A 19906-nucleotide genomic window follows, 5' to 3' on the forward strand; every position below is an offset into this window, starting at 1 on the left:
CACACACACACACACACACAAAATTAAAAGCTAAGAGTTATTTAACCTAAAAACAAACAAGGAGGTTGGGATTACTTCTAACCTGAATTAGCCAAAAGGATAAAACCTCGGGGTTGCTTAATGTTTCTTCAGGAAATCTACTTTTAAACAGGAAAAACAGTTTCAGATCTTTTCGACACTAACAAGTTACCTCAAGATTATAAAGGCAACTTGGCAAATTATTACCAAGTCTGGGTACCAGGATTTAAATTCAGGCAGTTTGGATCAGAGTTGCCATTTTTAAGCATTACTCTACACTGAGATTCCTAAATCTCAATTTTTTCTTATTAAAAATGAAAACAAAAAAGAGCAAAAACAATAAAAAGAGCAAAACCACTTCCTGCCCGAATTTACTAAAACCCAGTATATTTTACTTGGCAAAATAAAAGCTTAAATTTAAAAATTACATATACTTCACTTTAGAAACTATAATTGATTCTTACTTGTTTTCCCTGGCATTGCAGATGTATTAGCTTTTGAAATTAAAGTCTTTGCTGCTGAAGAAGTAGATGGTTGTTCAGTGGTAACTGGATCTACAACCACTCGATTGCTTCTGGTTCGAACTACAGAACTGGATTCTGTTTTACCATTTATCTGAGTGGCATTATGCCTTGGTGGAACTGTTCGTGTAGGTGTAGAGAATGGAGAGGTAGAGATATCTGATTTTAGCTGGGGTTTTAACGTCCTTTTTTTCCGTTCAGGGCTGTAAATAAAATAGTATCATTAGTCATTCTTATACCTTTATGTAGATGAATAAAATAGTTTAATAATACTGTTGGATTCAATATTTGTACTATTATGAAATATGTTAAAATATGAGATTTGTAGTGGATTTCATATGGTTGTGAGCCTTTGAAAGTGAATATTTAGTGAAGGATCGCCATAAATGCTACAGTTATATGACAGAAAGCATGATGCCATCACTATCCTAAAAATGCTGTTTTACTGTATAGATTTAGCAGTTTGAATTTAAGCACTTACACTAGTATAGCTTTAGTTAAAAGATTAAAAATCCTCCACATCTTAGGAACTTGCATGTCAAATATATCATTCTGCAATATAGGGAATAGTAAAGGAAGTATTAAAAAACACCAAGTTCTATCATTTAGATGACAAAGTTATAGATCAATTGATGCTTTTTAAAAGAAATCAAATACCTTGATGCAGCACTACTGGAAACAGAGCTGCTTCTGTTTCTTTTCTTCCTCCTCTTGGTTATTGTATTTCTTTTATGAAAACGAAGAGCAGATTTATAATCTGATAAAACTGAACTAATGTGTTCTTCAAAGAAAGCAGACAGGCGCAAACTCATGCTGTAAATCTGTGGTAAGAAAAAAAAGTTTAAACATTCCTCAAAGGAAAATGCTTGTTCAGTAAATATTAACATACAAATAGAGTATTTTACTAGCGAGTAGTTTTAACAATTTAAACAATACTTTCCCCCAATCTCTTTACATGAAGAGCAAAACTAAAGCATGCTTACAATTATTTTTATATTTAGATTAGAAATATTCCAAGTTTCCAGATTCTTTTCTTTTTTAAAATATTTTAAGTATTCTCTAATCCAACACATGGTTCAAACTTAGAACCTTGAGATCAAGAGTTGCATGCTCTACTGACTGAGCTAGCCAGGCAGCCCCAGATTCTTAAAGTAAAAGCCCTAATATCAATTCAGATGGCTCATGTAGACAAAATTCCCGTGAACTCTGTCACACTGAAACTATCTCTGAGGTTTTGGGTTTTTAAAAAAATATTTATTTATTCATCAGAGACAGAGAGAAGCAGAGACACAGGCAGAGGGAGAAGCAGGCTCCATGCAGGGAGCCCGATGCAGGACTGGATCCCAGGACTGGGATCATGCCTGAGCCGAAGGCAGACGCTAAACCGCTGAGACACCCAACCCAGGCATCCCTATCTCTGAGGTTTTGAACCTGTTTTCTTTTCCACTGCTACTTAGGACCAGCATCTATTCTTTTTCATTTCACTTCCATATAGCATCCCTTTGTGGGGTCTTATTTGCCCAAAGAGAAAATGATATTTATAACTTTATTCATTTTTATAAATCATTCACAAAAATGCCTTTCCATTAATGCAGAACACAGCTGGAAAAGTCAAGCCCACATAACCCTAAATATATACCAGGACAATATGTATGTGAGATGTGTTTAAGAAAAGTAACCATTCCTAAACATTAGTGACATCATTGTTATTTTATAGAAGGAAAAAAAATAGACGTGAATTCTTTTTTCCACTAGGAATATCATTAAGAACATAACAGAAAATCAATTTTGCTCTAAATTTTAATTAAAGCAACATTTGGCTACTTAACCTACTTTTCTACTGACTTCATTTAATCTAAACACAAAAACAATTTAATTATATACCCTTGATCTTTTGCTTGGTGTATAGGCTTTTGAATTGCTAAAAATAAGTCTGACATCTTTACATAATTCCATTGGTGACTCATAATTCCCAGCCTCCAAAGTTTCTCTAACAGTAGCAAAATCCATTGGAGTGTCAATGATGTCTCTGTAGTCCTAAGAGAAGAAAAGCAGGTGGTATTATTAACATCACTACCACAAAGTATTACTACTCAGCACAGGGATTCATATACAATTTCTGTGATGAGTACAAGTCCTGTAATTATTAATAATCCGTTATTTTCCTCATCAAGGCTTTTTTTCTAACAATTTTTATTTTTTTCATGCCCTCTCCCTTTCTTGCAGTAAACACAGGATTTTTCTCATTCAAGAACCTAATAAATTCTGCTTCTTTTTCTTAGAGAAAAGGTAAAGGGTAGAGTTGTTCTGGAAAAGGGGGATTAAGAGTACTGAAAAAACTCAGCACTACAACTAACGAAGTTTGGTGTAAGAAATCCAAAATTTTATATTATCTTTGAACTCTAAAGGCTTTTACTCACTGCAATATAATTGTGACTTTAAAATAAGGAGATAAAAACAATGGAACTATGCTAGTATCTATCCCATTTGTGTGGAGGCCTGAGTTCTAGTAACCTCAACTTTATTACAATTGGGAACTCTGTAGCAATCAGGAATTATGAATGTAAATAGTTGTCACGAAGCTCATGCATTTCATTACACAAAGGAGAAATGGAATCATCTAAGATATCCACCTAGTCAATTGTGTATAAAATAAGGCAATAGATTAGAAGCAATAAAAATAGACAAATGAAAGCAGAAAAAAAATAGAATAGTATTATTCAAATATGGCACTTTTTAAAAGAGAATAAGGGTAATACATCTTTTCCATAGCCCTGTGGTATGTAACTTTTTTTTTTCAAAATATAGCTTCAGTTTGCACCATCAAGTTTAAATTATAATCAAATATGTTTGACCCTAAGGCAAATAGGAGGATAACCTTTTACAAACAGGCAGTTTTATTTCTTAATCTATATCGCTTTTATTTCTTTTCTTTTTTTTTAACCTTACTTGCATTGGCTAGAATTTGCAGTCTTATGTTGACTTATGTTGAATAGCAGTGGTGAGAATAGGCATCTTTGCCTCATTCCTAGTATTAGGGGGGAAATTTTTTTTAATGATTAAGCATGACTTAGCTGTAGGTTTTGAAAAAGACCTTCTTTATCAAGCTTTCAAAGTTCCCCTTTATTCCTAGTTTCCTTAAGTTTTTTTTTTCTTTTATCATTAATGGTGTTTTTTTCTTACATTATTTCTTACAGTATTTGGCATCTTTCCATCATCATAGGGCTAATTACATTAATTATATTTTCTTATTTTCTGTATTCCTGATGCCCTGACATTTTTTGGGTTCCTTACAGACCTGAGGAGAGATTGCCCCTCTTAGGGCTAACCAATTCTTACAGATAGCAAAGGGCGGCACTAAGGACACAACTTTCATATGTAAACCAATTATCTCTTTATCTAATACCAGCCAAGCCAGTATTTCCTCTGCCCTGACTTGTCCTAAGGCTAAGTGCCAGACAACTTGGGACCACTTCTATGCCTCAAAGCCCACTGAAATTATTCCAACTAGCCAGTCCTCAAGTATTTACCCTGCTCTGCCTTGCCTTTCTCATAGAAATCCCAATAAAGGCTCTGTTTAAGCATCTCCCTTACTCCCATCTTCTGCTACTGGACCAAAACCTGATGCTTCCTTTGTGGCTCTGTCATTCAATGACAACATTCTGGGACTTGTGAGCACAATAAATTTCCTTCTAAGCCCCATACTTCTTTCCTCCTGTGGCGATGCTGACTGTATCATAGCCAACACGTACATTCTTGGAACAAATGGGTATTGCATTTTGTCAAATGCCTTTTCAAATGCATTAACTGATCTGATCATGTAATTTCTCTCTTTTGATATGACAAAGTACACTGACTAATTCTTGAATACTGAATGAGCCTTTCATCCCTGGAAAAAAACCCAGTTTGTCATGGTATAAAATAATTTTTATATATTGTTGAATTCTATTTGCTGATATTTTATTAAGAATATTTGCATTTTCTTTTATACATTTTTTGTCCAGTTTTAGTATCAGGGTTATACTAGTTTCATAGAATGAGTGGAAAAGTAGTCTCTTATCTATCTTGTGGAAGAGACTATGTAGAATTTGTGTTAATTCTTTAAATATTTGGTACAATTATCCAGTAAAGACATCTGGACTTAAGAGATTTCTTTTTTGAAAGCTTTTAATTACAAATTAAATTTCCTTACTGGTTATAGGGCTATTCAAATGATCTGTCTCATACTGGGTGAGCTGTAATAGCTTGTACTATTGAGAACTGGTAAAAGTACAAAGTAGTTTGCACTTGGAGAATTGGTCCGTTTCATGTAAGAGGTCAAATCTGTATGTATAAAGTTATCTGTACTATTCCTTTATCATCCTTTTGGTATCTATAGGTTCTGTAATGATATCCCAAATTGCATTCCTGATATTAGCAATTTGTGTCTTTTTTTAACTTTGTAAATCTTAATGGAGCTTTACCACTTTCGTAGATCTGTTCAAAGAACCAGCTTTAGGTTTTATGGATTTTTGCTATTGTTTTTCTGTTTTCAGTTTCATTCATTTCTGCTTTTTTATTTCCTGTCTTCTGCTCACAGGTTATTTTTATTTTTCTAGGTTCTTGAGGACAGAGCATAGATTACTGATATGAGATCTTTTCTCTTCCGATGTACTATTTAGTACTGTAAATTTCCTTGCATAGTTTTAGCTTCATCCCACAAATTTGGTATTTTGTATTCACTGTCATTTATTAGTTCAATTTATTTCCTGAAAGACTTCTTTGATCCCACAGATTATTCAGAAACATATTTACTTAGTTATCAATCAAGGGATTAGAGATTTTCCTGCTACTTTTCTTTATTTCTGGTTTGATTCCATTGTGGCCAAAAAACACACTGCATGATTTCAGTTACATTTGATACTTTATTCATTGTTCTCTGTTGTTCTGTTTTTACTTTTTTCCTCAATTTTCCTGTGGGTCACTTGAATAGGCTTCATTTGATTATGTATTGTTTATGACTGTAACTCCCTATTAAAATTTTTTAAATGATTACTCAGGTATTTATAATACATACAAAATTAGCAAAATATACTAGTGTCAACACAAAATTAAATTCAAAATGGATTAAAGACCTAAATATGAGACCTGAAACCATAAAAATCCTAGAAAAGAACATAGGCAGTAATCTCTTTGCCATCGACTATGACAACATTTTTCTAGATATGTCTTCTGAGGCAAGAGAAACAAAAGCAAAAATAAACTACTGGGACTACATCAAAATAAAAAGCTTCTGCACAGTGAAGGAAACAATCAATAAAACTAAAGGCAACCTACGGCATGGGAGAAGTTACTTGCAAATGACATCCAATAAAGGGTTAGTATCCAAAGTACATAAAGAATTTCTAAAACTCAACATCCACAAAACAAATAATCCAATTAAAAATGGGAAGAAAACATGAGCATACATGTCTCTAAAGAAGACATACGGATGGCCAACAGATACATGAAAAGATGTTCATCATTTACGATCAGGAAAATGTAAATCAAAACTTCAATGAGGTAGCATCTCACACCTGTCAGAATGGCAATAACGCAAAAAACAATAGGTGGTGAGGATGTAGAGAAAAAGGGACACTCAAGCATTGTTGGTGGGAATACAAGATGGTGCAGTTATAGAAAACATTACAAAGGTTCCCCAAAAAGCTAAAAATTAGAAGCACCCTATGATCCAACAATCACACTACTAGTATTTACCCAAAGAATACAAGACCACTAATTCAAAAAGATACATATACCCATATGCTTACAGCAGCATTATTGAGGAATGGTACACACACGGACCATTACTCATCCATACAAAAGAATGAATACTTGCCATTTGCAATACATGAATAGAGCTAGAGTATAATGTTAAGCAAAATAAATCAGTCACAGTAAGACCAATACTATATGATTTCATTCGTGTGCAGAATTTCAGAAACAAAATAAATAAATAATGGGAAAAAAATAAGAGAAAGAGATAGACAATGTAAGAAACAGACTTTTAATTACAGAGAACTAATGGTTACCAGAAGGGATTAGGAATACACTTGTGATGAGCACAGGGTGATGTATGAAGTGCTGAATCACGATATTATATACCACACTCTATGTTAATTGTAATTAAAATAAAAATTTAAAAAAGATACTGTAATATAAAGGGTAAACCATAAAGTGAAAATTGTGATTTCATATTTTCCTGTGGAATGAAATCATGTAAATGGCCTTAAAAAAAGATACTCCAAAGACTGAAACCTTGACTCTTAAGGTAACTAACCACTTTGACAGGAACTATAATTACTTGAATATTGAATATATATGTGTGTGTGTATATATATATGTATGGCATATATATAAGCAGATAATTTTGTATTCTGGACTTTTCCCTAAAAAGGAAGAGAAAGATATAAGCTTTAATGTTTAGATTCTACATGCATAACTATGCAGAGTCATGAAAATAGGTCTCGCTCATATTTTTTGTGTGGCTGCTTTACCATTTTTCTTGTGTCCTCAGAGTTTTGATTTTTTGCTATTATTCTAGGTAAAGATTTTTTTCATGTATATCCTGGTCAGGAGTCATGCTTTGTCAAATGTTTATCAACCTTAGAAAATCTACAGCCGTTAACTCCTCAAATATTACCCCTCTCCCATTCTGTCTACTCTCTCTCGCTGAAATTCCTGTAAGTTATGTTCTGAAATTTTTTTCATCTATCACATCTGCTGATCTTTCTGAAGGTTTAATTTCAATGGTTTTGCATTTTATTTTCAGAATTCTATTAAGTTTTTAAAAAAATACCCGCCTCATTTCTCCCCCCCACCCTTAAGTAAGGTCTTTTTTTGCTTATGCTTCTTATCCCTCTATTTAGCTCTTAAACCAAAATGGTAAGTCCAAGTTTAATTGATTTCTTCTTTCTTCGAGGTGCCTTAAATAAGTCATTGGTGTTTTAGATTTGATACAGTTTTTCAGAAATAATCTATTATGTCAAGTTTTGAGGGAGAGAGTGTTAATATTCCATTTGTTGCTTCTGTTGTATAGATGATGAATCACTCCCTCATATACTTTGCGATTTCCTTTATCGTTAACAAACCTGTGATTAGGGACTGTTTGTTTCTACCTCTGATGAATTCCTATATACAAGGGTAGTGTAAATTTGGGCTTTATATTCTTGCACAGTGTGGGCTTAGGGAGATTTCTCTCCTGACACCGGAGCACCAGAGAAGTATTTTTCCTCATGGAGGGAATTATACTAGTGTTTTCATAGAGGGTGAAGTCTTTCAACAGTCCTGGTGGGATCGTAGTTCCAATTTTCTTCTTCACATGGCTTTTTCTGTCTCTTGCCTATAAACAGTGTTATATTTGTCCCTCTAGAATCAAACATTAAAGCTTTTATCTAGCTCTTCTTTTCTGTGGAAAAGTATAGGAATACAAAAATACCTGGAAGCACTAGATAAATTATAACATTTTCTAAAATACATTGCTTGATTCACAAGAAACAAAGGGAAATCCAAAGGTTCCAAAACCAAAGAGAATTGAAAACCAGAGTACTATATAGTATTAGCTCAATTCTTCTATGAGTTTTCTGGAGCATAGTGCTCAAATTAGCCCAGTTTATCACATTGCTGGACTTAAAAACTTATCTTTTACATTCAAGATTTCACATTTCTTGATTTTTAAATGAAAAAAAAAAAAGGCACCTTATGATATATATCTATTGACGAAATTGGTCTATTTTCATCATTGCAAATTACAACACATACATAAAAAACAGATATTGAATTCAGAGGATATCATATCTGGGTCATGATCTCTTATATTTCATTTTTATTTTCATATGATACCATGGTTATCTAAACTGCACAACCTTTAATAACTGAATAAAGGAATAAAAAAAGTCACTTTAAGCAATATTTAGATTGCTAAGAGTAAATGCAAAAATAAATACTCAAATCCGGTTTACTCAATCTTCCTACCACGAATTCCATAAATATAATAATGCTACCTTGCAATTGTATATACTGCTATAGTTTAAAAACTATTTTACTGTATTCTCATTCCATCCATAACCCTGTAGGGAAGGTTCAGTAGGTATTATCCTTGTTTCCTAAGTAACTGCCATAATAAATTCTTAGAGTTAGTGTGGGGAAGAAAATTATAAAAAAAAAAAAAAATTAGATGAAAAAACTAAATGACTTGCTCAAAGTTATACAACTGGTGAAAGGGATAGCTGGAGCTATAACCCAATTCTTTGCGGAGTCTTAGTTTGGGGTTCTTTTTATTTATTTTTTTTATTTTTTATTTTTAAAGATTTTATTTATTCATTCATCAGAGAGAGAGAGAGGCAGAGACACAAGCAGAAGGAGAAACAGGCTCCATGCTGGGAGCCCAACATGGGACTCGATCCCGGGTCTCCAGGATCACATCCTGGGCTGAAGGCAGCGCTAAACCACTGAGCCACCAGGGCTGCTCAATATCAGTTTAGGGTTCTTTTTAAATACCACACTACTTGACTTAGATGCTCCATATAACTAAATAGAGGCAAACATGTATTTAATAATGAAGAGATAAACAATAATCATTATAACAACTTAAATGGCTAATTATCATGTGTGAGATATATAGCAAACTGACAAGCAAAGAAAATATTTCCAAAAATACATACTGGATATTCAAGGAGATCTACTGGCTGGCGGAAAGGCTCAGAATCTTCACATTGAAATATGAGATTTAACAATTCTTGACACTGTTTCTTCCATGCTTGAATATCATACGATTGAGCTCGATTACGTAATCTTCTTCTAGGTTGATGGTCCTAAAATGAAATTTTCAAATATATTAATAAAATAACATTTATAGGTAAAATTTTATTTTTAATGCAATCTCATATAATTAGGTAATAAGCAGGAATTCAAATCATAGCAAATATCATTTACCTAGTTCTGAAAACCATATTATCTTGTGATGAAAACTGATTTGGAAGTTAATACTTGCTCTGTCTTAAAAATACTAAGACTTAAAAAAATGCTTTTAATACTTTTTAACTCATACAAAGTACTTTTGCTAAAACAGTATCTTACCTTTCTTTTTCGGGTAGAAGTTCCTGGCACATCAGCATCTTTCTCTTCTTCCTTCGAGGTAAGAATTTATCAGATTCATTAAACATTCTAAATTTCATTATACTCTTTATTAAAGAGTCTATCACAGCTGTTTATATACCAGTTATTACCTTTACACTTTGAAAAAAGCATGATGTATATGCTGGAACATTTTACTGACTCAGTAAAAAGTCCCCCACAATGTTTTTAATAACTATAACAAGAAAATTCTGGACCACTTTCTTTAAACTATAGCATTAGCCAAAAACAGTTTTCATAACAGCATTTATCTGAAAACTACTATATGCAAATTTTTATGTATAGAAAAAAACCAATGTAGTCTGAATGATGAAATAGGAAACATGAAATACCTCAGAGTCAGACAAAACTTTCTTCTTCATTGAATTGTACAGTGGAATTAAGTTGTAACAAGTCTGATCCCTAAATAACAAAGAAATGTCAGTATACAAGATTAGAGTCATGAGATTTTTTTTCCCCCTTTAAATGTTACCAAAACCGGATTTTAAGATAAAGCTTGAAGCTAAAGGTTTTCTTCATTGGTTGACTCCAAAACTTTATATCCACCCATCTGCCCCCTGCCCCCTACTCTAGGAGAAGCTTCCAATTGGACTATTTCATTGCATGAAACCCAATTCTCACCTCCCAGTCTTTGCTCATGTCACTGGTGTGTGGGGGACACCTTCTTTCATTCCTCAGTATACAAGGGAAAGCTAATATAGGTCTTGTCTTCTAATTCCTTCTTCCTTTCACTTTTAAATGTTTAGTTATTCCCTAAAATTTTGTCTTTTAGTCATTTTCCCTTGTCACTATAGCTTTTACCCTGATAATCTTATATATCTGTAGTTTATCCCTGTAAATGAATTCTAAATTCCTATAATTTGTTGGAGTCTTCTGAGATTCCTACCATCATCTAAATAAAATTTCACCTGTCCAAATCTAATTTTCATTCCCCAGACCCTCTTCCCCCTCCTATTTTTAACAGCATTTTTATTCTCATAGTAATGCATGCTTTTCCACTCTTCCTTTCCTTGCCTCATTATAAACCAATTACTGGCCAAATTCTGTGATTCTACCTTCAAAATCTCTTGGCCTCTGCCTCTTTTTCATTTCCATAAACTCTCATCACCTCTTAGTTGGTTAGCTGTAGCAATCAATCTATTTATGGTTTTGTCTCTTCTCTATCAATTAAGATTAGAAATGCATTCAAGGCCTTCCATGATCTGGCTCAAATTCGTGTTTATAGCATTGTATTCCTATTACTTCTGCTCAGGTACTCTCTACTTCACCTGATTTAAACTGCTTAATTCCCTTAAGAACACTTTAATTTCCTACCTCATGCCACTCCTTATCCCTAGAATGGCTTTCTTTTCATCTAACTTCTCCTAAATATATCAATATCTACCGTGTCCATAACATCCTAACACACTTCTCTGTACCTAAAACCCCATTGTCATAAGCTAGAAGTAATTCTCATCTAAACTTTCATATAGACTCTCTTGTTAAACTTGAAGTAACTAGAATATAAGGAAAAAATTATCTATGAAATTATATTAAGAGGGTAAATATGCATTTCTTTCTACCTCAAGTATGTCTCACATCACCTCATTATGTATCCTATTGCTTGAAATTTGATGAAATAATTCCGTTAAGAAAACAGAATAATCAAAATTTCAAGATCTACCTAACATCTGAAAATTACTGTCAGCTAAAAATGTATAAACAAATTTAAGAAATGCCAGGGATTTATTTTTAGATATATATAATATAAATGCTTTAAATATTAACTTATTCTTATAAAGGATTTCAAAATAACATTTGAAAGAAATACAATTTTATAGACTAGTTATTTCTCTAAAGCATGTGTTTATGTATCATGGGATACTATTAATTCCTATCTTTTTGGAAAAAGAAACATACATACATATAATACAAAATTATACACTATAAACTTTATAGTTAAAATATTATAAGCCACTATAACTAAGTTATATGAACAATCTATCTTCCAAGGATAACTAATTCTTAATTACCAATTTTATGAGGGAGGAGCAGCTCAAGTATAGTAGAAATAGCCCCCCAAAGCATTTGGAAGGTTTCTTTGGAGAATCAGGGGGAGGGTAGGAGATAATATTCACTGTACTCCTTTTCTTTGGTATTTTCTTATATTGAAATTACCTATATTCCTTAAAAAAAAAAAAAAAAACAACCCTCTAATACTACAAAAAGGGGCCCTATGATTATTCTGAGTAATGAGAATGAAGCTGGAGGTGTTTTTTAAAAAGCTTCAATAATCCCTTCATGTGAAAATGAAAGCTGATAGCAGCTGAGTATTTAAATTTAAATTATAAAATATATTCTTTCCTCTGTACCGGAAAAAATTAACCAATATATATAACCTTAATATGAACTCAAGAGTAGCATTTTATATAAAACAGGAGTCATTCCTCTGGTTTTCGTTTAGAAAGCTCAATTCATTCTATGGCTATATAAAATTCCTAAGATGAAAAATAAAAGTGCTGCTCCCTTAAATAGCTGTAGTATATTGTCAGGGGCAATATAATGTTAAGATGAAAAATTCTTAAGATGGAAGACACTCACTCACTGCAAAAATTAAACATGTAAACCTCTAAAACAGCTTCCTTAACTGTTAATTCGATAGTATTATCTCCTACCTGTATGATTATTATTCGGCTTAGAAGAATTGTTTTAGGTAAAACATAACAGGTAAAACCCTTAATATTATTGTCCAAAGTTGGATTTAAAGAAGGATCCATTTTTAAAATATTAACTGCAGAATACAAGTGTAACACAACTTTTGTGATTTCCTAATTAATATTAACCAATGAACTAAATTATATGCTTTCTATATTGAATGGAACTAGTTTACAGCACAGCATGTGACATTACATATATAAATAATTGCATTTTACATCTTAAAATAATTAGATACAATATTACAATAATTAAAATACAATAAAATACAATACAATAAAGAAGTATGGAAAAACAACTCACTTTATAAAATGTAGAAGAAGATCAGTCACAAACTTAGCAGATTTCACAATAGGGCTTCCAGGCTCATTAAATGTCCGTGTATTATGCTCTATGTATCGAACTTCCCACATTAGGGAAGAAACCCGCCTTAAACAAACAAAACATTTAGTCTTAACCTCATTATATTTAGAAATATTTGTGCACAATTTAAAACCAGGCATTCTTTCAACTGCAGTCTTATCCAATCACAAAACTCACAACTTAAAATTTAAGAAAATATAGAACCTCATTTGTGTTAGAAGAAATAGAAGAGTAGCAACATTGTGTATTTGCACAGAAATGACAAACTAGATTAGACACACTAGATTATTAACAGTGCCATCTTTATGAAAGTAAAGACAAACTTCTAGAGTGACTTCTAGAGTATCATTCACTATGTGGTCCCACTTTAAATAACAAGGAAGAAAATACTCAAAAAATATTACTGATATTGATGTGTAAAAAGAAATACAACTATTGTAATTTAAAAAATATATACAATTATGGATATGGAAGTATACCGAAAGTTCTGTGATTTCAAATAGCATCACAAGTTTTATTTATTCTAATAATAGAATCAACAAGCATCTTCAGGGCACTCCATAGAAAACTGTGTAAAATAAGGTTTTAGATTAAAGCCAAGCAGGGTAAATTGATAGTAGTAGTATAACAAGAGACTGAACCCAAAGTATCAGAGAGGAAAATCATAAACTGCAAGAAATCTGAAGCCAATGAGTAAAGGAGAAACAAAAAAGCTTCAAATAGTGAAAAAGCATATGAAGACCTCGTTTCATTAAATAAGAACATAATTTGAGTCTTTATTATCAACTTCGAAAATAAGCAGTTTCTAATTTATGTAAGGATTGTGTTCTCAGGTTTTTTCTTAAATTGGCTACTAAGCTAGGCAAATCCAAAAAAGCCTGTTTAAGCTGTAAAGTACCCTGAAATATCATACATCTTAACAGTTAACCGTGCTGAACAGTATTTCTATGAGAAAGTACATTTACAACCATAGTGGGAGATGTCAGAGGCTTATCTTGGTAGCTGCAGTCCAACAATTACTGTGTATTAACAACTTTCTCATTACTTCCCCCTACCTTGTTGCATCTCTGAGGCACTAAGTCCAATTCCTACGGCTTAGCAATTTAGGGGTCTGGGGAAAAGGAAGGATGCAGCTAATTCTCCATTTTCTTTTAAATTTCTAACATGTGGTTCTATTGAAATAAATGTAAAGAAGTATACTATGAAGGTAAGATGGCTGGGAGGCACAGAACATAGTGATTTCCTCGTCTCTATGCTTTTGACAAATATCAATAAAGCAAGAGCAGAAACTCCTAACCAAGATCAAAAAAATCTTTAGAACCTGAAATATAACATTTTAGTTTCCTTTATTCCAGTGGCTCTTAGTGATTCTGGGTGAGTGATTTTACCTCGTATTTGGCGACGTTTAAAGACATCTTTTTTACAATAGGAGCTGCTATTGGCACCTCATGGCTAGAGGGAAGGACAGCCCCTCACAATGAAGAGTTTTCCAGCCTCATATCAGTAATGCTTTTGTTGAGAACCACTGCTTCAGTAAGTTACGGAATAATAAATGGTGTTTTCCGTGCCAGATAACACAAAGTATCAAATTAGAATTATAACAAGTAATTAAAACACCAAAGGCACTCTTTATATTAAAAAATACAAAATATGGATAAAAATTTCCCTAGGTTAAAATGAATGATATAATGTAAAGAACTGCATTAATACAAAACTAGCTACAAACATAAAATTTTTAATGCAATTATTTAAATTAAAATGTTGTGAGGTGCCTACGTGGCTCAGTTGGTTAAGTGTCCAACTTCTAGGTTTCAGCTTAGGTCATGATCTCAGGGTTGTGAGACAGAGCTCCGGAGTTGGGCTCCCCACTAGGTTTGGAATCTGCCTCAGATTCTCTCTATCCCTCTCTACCACTTGCACCCTTGCTCTCTAATAAATAAATACATAAATAAGTGTTAGTCCTCTAAGCAAAAGTCATAAAACCTGGAAGTATGATTTCATTACATGAAAAGTACAGACTTAAATTCACTTTTCTGTAAAGACATTCCAGGCAATAAAACTACAATGCCTGCCCAAGATTAGAACACAATGTTTACTAAAATTGTTAACTAGAAGAAGATGCAAATTAATTAAAATTAGGTCTTTTTTAACTCTGTATTTCAAGCTAAACAACTATGAAAAATATCCTGAATTTTTCTAATTTCAAGTATTTATAAGTTAAATATAAGCAAAATAAGGAAAAAATATGCAACTTTTTAATATTATTCTATGAAAAAATTCATGAACAAATATTTCAATGTGATGTGTAGGAGAAAATGAGATACTCTGGCTTGCCTTATAAATTACATATAAAAACAGTGAGCACCAACTTGTATTAGTAACAAGAAAAAACTCTGAATCGTGTTTCAAGCCTACAGGCCAGCAGCATCAGCATCCAGGGAACTTGTTAGTAATGCAGAACCCTCAAATCCTACAAAAATTACTGAACCAGAGAATGTATTAAAAAAAAGAAATCCTCAGGTGATTTATACACACATTAAAGTTCAAGAAATGTTCAAGGATCATTTATTCCTCTTTTGGTAGTGGCTGCAGCAAATGGGTTCTAACCTGTAAAACCTGTTTTCCAGCCTTTGTTTAATTGTACTTAAATCCGTAGGATATGCCACTACAGTGCAATACATGGGATAGGCTTGTAGATCCACAGGGGCCACAAATGCTGATGCAATATCTAGAATAAAAAAATAGTTTATGTTTATTTTTTTATTGTTTAGAATACTTCAGATAATTCTGCTTAAGACCAATTCTGATCCACATAACCATTAGATTGCCATGGTCTTTTCACAGAAAATACAATTTAGCTAGTTTACTGCTTCCAATGTGTACATTTACACCACAAAATTCTCGGGATGTTTGTTATTCAGATTCCTTAGAAGAAGAGAAATGACAGATAATATATAAATCTGACCTACTAAGTAACATACATTTCTACACTTAAAACCTGGCCATTCCTGAATCTAGGTTTTTGACATTCTGTCAGCAACACTATAACACATTTCATTCAAATGTAACCTGTCTTTCTCAAAAGTTATAATCTTACTTTACTTAACAGCTTAATTCTGTGAAGTATCAGGCAAGTACTCAGAAGAAGAAACAGATCCAGAAGTCTTTGACTCAATGTCACTGACCAAATGGCACACAGTAAACTGGTAAAAATCTAAAACCTGGCGAAGATCACTCTCCATCTTTTGCTCATTCACATACAGTATTTAAGATTATATTTATGATACTCTTTAAAGTGTTGCCATGTCAAAAAAGACTTCAGATGAAATATCATCCAATATGTGTCTCCAGTGTCTTTACCACTCCTTATTCATAATTTTTCCCTCTTTGACGCTTGATTCCTTACTGTAGAGGGTTGCTAAAAACCACCACACTAGCCTACAGTTGTTTTGGAAGCCCATGATTCAGACAGCCAAAAGTTTTGTGGTCACTGTTTTTTTTCTTTCTTTTCTTTTTTTTTTTTAAATGAGACAAAGCAGTTCAGTATTCTCTTCCCTCCCAAGTATTCCCTTGTATAAACATTCATAAAGTTAAGAGGAGAACTGATACAGCTATCCATATAATTATAATTCAGCTTTTAACCCTCCTCTCCCAATTCATATCATGTCAGCTTATATATATGTTGAGGGATTTCATAATAGGTTCTGGAGGATCCAGATTTTTCACAGGTATCCCTGGCATTTCTGGGAGCCCTCACTCTAAAATTCAACTAGAGCAACCCCATCTTTAACTGTTCTAGATACCCAAGTCCTAAGTAAGATCTCATTTTAAAAAAAGAAAAATTCCACTTAAAAATGTTTGAAAGCTATTGACATGGTATTATGGAAAATTTTTTTATTTGAATAACATTTCTCCTTTATTTTGCTTTCTGCCAGCTTCTTCTGTATTCCTGTGTTATTATTTACCTAGTGTCATCAACTGATTTATTCCTGCAACAATTCTTTCACATTCTTCATCTCTGGGATTGGAACCCCATTCTCCATCAAGAGGTTTATAGATCAATGATCTGCATTCAACATCAGTTAAAGGAACACTAGTACCCAGTTCTTCAGGAAATACAGCTGAAATACATAGAAAAGCAGATTTAGTGAATATACGCGATTTTTGCTAATATTTAGGTTATCTCTACAAAGTATAGTTGATGTCAGAAAAACTAAAGTGTGATTTTTGTAAAGATCTGGTTAAGTATGTTCTGTATTTTCATTAAAGAAAAGTATGTTTCAAGGGTCAGTAATATTTTCTAAAAACTAATTTTATTAATAATTCTCTAGATGAGCATATAATTACTTCTACAAAATTATACCTGACAACTTGCTCTACTATCAGTTTCAGATATGGGACAAAGTATTTCTATAAATGATGCAAATTAAAAGTTTTCTAAATCATTTCATAATATAATCTCCATATTTATTTTAATAAAACATACACAAGGTGAAACTGAACTAAAGTGGTGTTTTTCACAAATACTTTGATCAAAGCCTTTTTTTGAACAAAGAGAATTATGAACACTAACAGATGATTCATATGCTTGTTGCTTTTAAATTATGATGGTATGCTTTCTGCATAAACTTGGGGGTGGTGGTGACATAAAACCTACAAATCTGCCAACCAACTTTTCCTCTGAACTAGACTTCATAAGAAATATTGGAAAAATATGCTCCTATTTGTATACAAAATTCCTCACACAATGTAATAAAACCCCACTGATGCACACATGTATGTATCCAGACAGAACAAAAACAACAAAAATCACTCCCTTCACAAATGTATATATTTAGGTAGGAAACAAACAGTATATTAATGTCACTAATTCATTTCAAGAAATACCCCACGCATTACAACACTGACTAGCTTCACTTCTCTCATATATAGTAGTCCCATGTGACTACAACCTCAAACTTACAAAAAGAAGAGAAAAATCAAAAGATAATCCATGTAGCATCATTACAAGTTATTTAAAGACTTTATTTATTCATGAGAGGCACAGGCACAGGCAGAGGGAGAAGCCGGCTCCATGCAGGGAGCCTGACATGGGACTAGATCCCAGGTCTCCAGGATCACACCCTGGGCTGAAGGCGGCACTAAACCGCTAAGCCAACCGGGCTGCCCTCATTACAAGTTATTTAAGATATTTTATAGTTTCAAACAGTTCTAATTTAGCAGTGAGATGAAAAATATGTTACTGGTATTAAATTTTCAAAGTGGTAACTTCTAGAAAGAACTAATCTTAGATAATATCAGCATGTCTTTTTTCTCATTTCTAAGGTTTACCTGATTCGGTTTAACTTTTCCAAGTTATCTTTTGACTTTTTAGAATATAAAAACTAGTGAGCAACTCCATTATTAATGATTATTTCTATTATGTCACAAGATCTATTTCCTTTTTGTTTATTAAAGGCTATATTCTTACCTGACAGGAAAAGGGATATATTATAGAAAACCAAAAAACAAAAAATAATGTAAAAATTAATTTGTTGAAGTCCTTATATTCCCATCCTTCATAAATAATCATTATTAATATTCTGGAATATATATCCTTTTATTTCTTCATGAATATGCAAATGTGCATGCTGTATTTTTTTTTTTTTTTTTATAAAATAGAAACAAAAATAGGCACTGGATAAGAAGGAAAATGCAATCTGCAGTTTTTAGCCATACTGGCCTTTTCTCAGTTCCATGAAGATGTCTACTTACTGCCTAAGGCTAACTCCCAAGTCCTAAGCAATATATTAGGCCATATGCAAGAAGACAGTTATTATTATTACTAAACTATCCACTCACGGAGACTATTACATGTGTCAGGCTCTAAAATAAGCACTATAAGCACATGATGCCATTTAATTCTCACAGAAGCCCTGTAAAGTATTAGCTGACAGAATTTCAAAGGTTGAAGTCCTAAAAATCTGAAGCTTTGAGTGATTTAAGGAACTTGCCAAGATGACATAGGTAGAAGATGGCAGTGATAGGGTATGAACCTATGTAACACTCAAAAGCCTCAACTCTTTAATATTATGCTTTACTCTTAAAGTGTTCTGAAGTTACAAAAAAAATCTGCTTCCAAGTGTTCAACTTCTAGGAGTAAACAATTATTAGCAAAACATTTTCATATACTGCTATAGTTAACTAATTTCGATCTTTCCTGTTAGACTATAAATTCCAAGTGGGACAAAGATTATGTTTATCTTGTTTATTACTGCTATGCTTCTCCTACCTACAATCCAGTCCGTAACAGGTATGCAATATGTAACACTGAATATTTTCTATATGATATTCATAACAACCCTATGCAGTAGCAAGTCAGCAAATCAGATTCTTTAAGAAATTAATTTTGTAACACAAAAAGCCTAATAAACACTTACCATTGTTAGGAATAAGCTCCATATCCCAAGGACTCATCTTTTCTGTATCTCCATTGTCCCAGCTTAAAGGAAGAAAAATCCCTATGTTAAAAAAATCTAAATATTGTGTTTTAAGCTCTATAAAATCACATTTTAAAAATAAGTGCGAGTGTTTAAAAGAAGTGTCTGTCACATTATTAACAGATAAGGAAAACATTAAAAGTAATTCAAGCTGGGGGTGTCTGGGTGGTTCAGTCAGTTAAGAGTCCAACTCTTCATTTCAGCTCAGGTCATGATCTCAGAGTCTTGAGACTGAGCACCATTTTGGGCTCCTCACTGGGCCTGGAATCTGCTTAAGATTCTCTCTCTCTCTTTCTCCCCCATCCCTCCTCCTTCCTCCCTTAAAAAAAAAAGGCAACTCAAGCTGAACTAAAATACAACAAACACTCCCTTACCAAACGTTATAGCACTGAAACAAACTATCAGGGTACTCAGGCTGAAGAGGTTCCTGGCTTTCAATTGTTCCAAACCACCAAGCATCATCTATGACTGATCTGAAACGGTCACCTAGACAAGAATAAAAGCCATCTCATTACTCTGAAATGTACTGCTACTGCTGTTACTCCTTTCTTCCAAAGCATACCTTTAAGATACTTAAATTACCTGTATAATTTCAAAAATCACATAAAAGTAACCTACACACTAAAATAAATAAATAAAATCAGCAACATTGAGGGAAAAAGTTATTTAATAAACACA

The 19906-nt window shown here is 32.8% G+C and overlaps 1 protein-coding gene across 4 annotated transcripts in view; it reads right to left on the reverse strand.

Moving 5' to 3' along the window:
* The window catches only part of PHIP (pleckstrin homology domain interacting protein), a 131865-nt gene that overhangs the window by 10249 nt on the left and 101710 nt on the right, over positions 1-19906 (reverse strand). For 3 of the 4 annotated variants that reach the window (XM_055329686.1, XM_055329684.1, XM_055329687.1), the window contains 11 exons: positions 19603-19714; positions 19169-19230; positions 16715-16870; positions 15357-15477; positions 12690-12815; positions 10025-10094; positions 9636-9686; positions 9221-9370; positions 2424-2576; positions 1197-1360; positions 483-742 (listed from right to left, as the gene is read on the reverse strand). In XM_055329686.1, the coding sequence (XP_055185661.1) occupies positions 483-742; positions 1197-1360; positions 2424-2576; positions 9221-9370; positions 9636-9686; positions 10025-10094; positions 12690-12815; positions 15357-15477; positions 16715-16870; positions 19169-19230; positions 19603-19714 (1425 nt within the window). Of the gene's footprint in view, positions 1-482; positions 743-770; positions 1092-1196; positions 1361-2423; positions 2577-9220; positions 9371-9635; positions 9687-10024; positions 10095-12689; positions 12816-15356; positions 15478-16714; positions 16871-19168; positions 19231-19602; positions 19715-19906 lie in introns of those variants that run through there. The other variant, XM_055329688.1, reaches the window with a different exon arrangement.

Source organism: Nyctereutes procyonoides, unplaced genomic scaffold (genome assembly GCF_905146905.1).
Source record: "Nyctereutes procyonoides isolate TBG_1078 unplaced genomic scaffold, NYPRO_anot_genome, whole genome shotgun sequence".
NCBI classification, from domain to species: domain Eukaryota; kingdom Metazoa; phylum Chordata; class Mammalia; order Carnivora; family Canidae; genus Nyctereutes; species Nyctereutes procyonoides.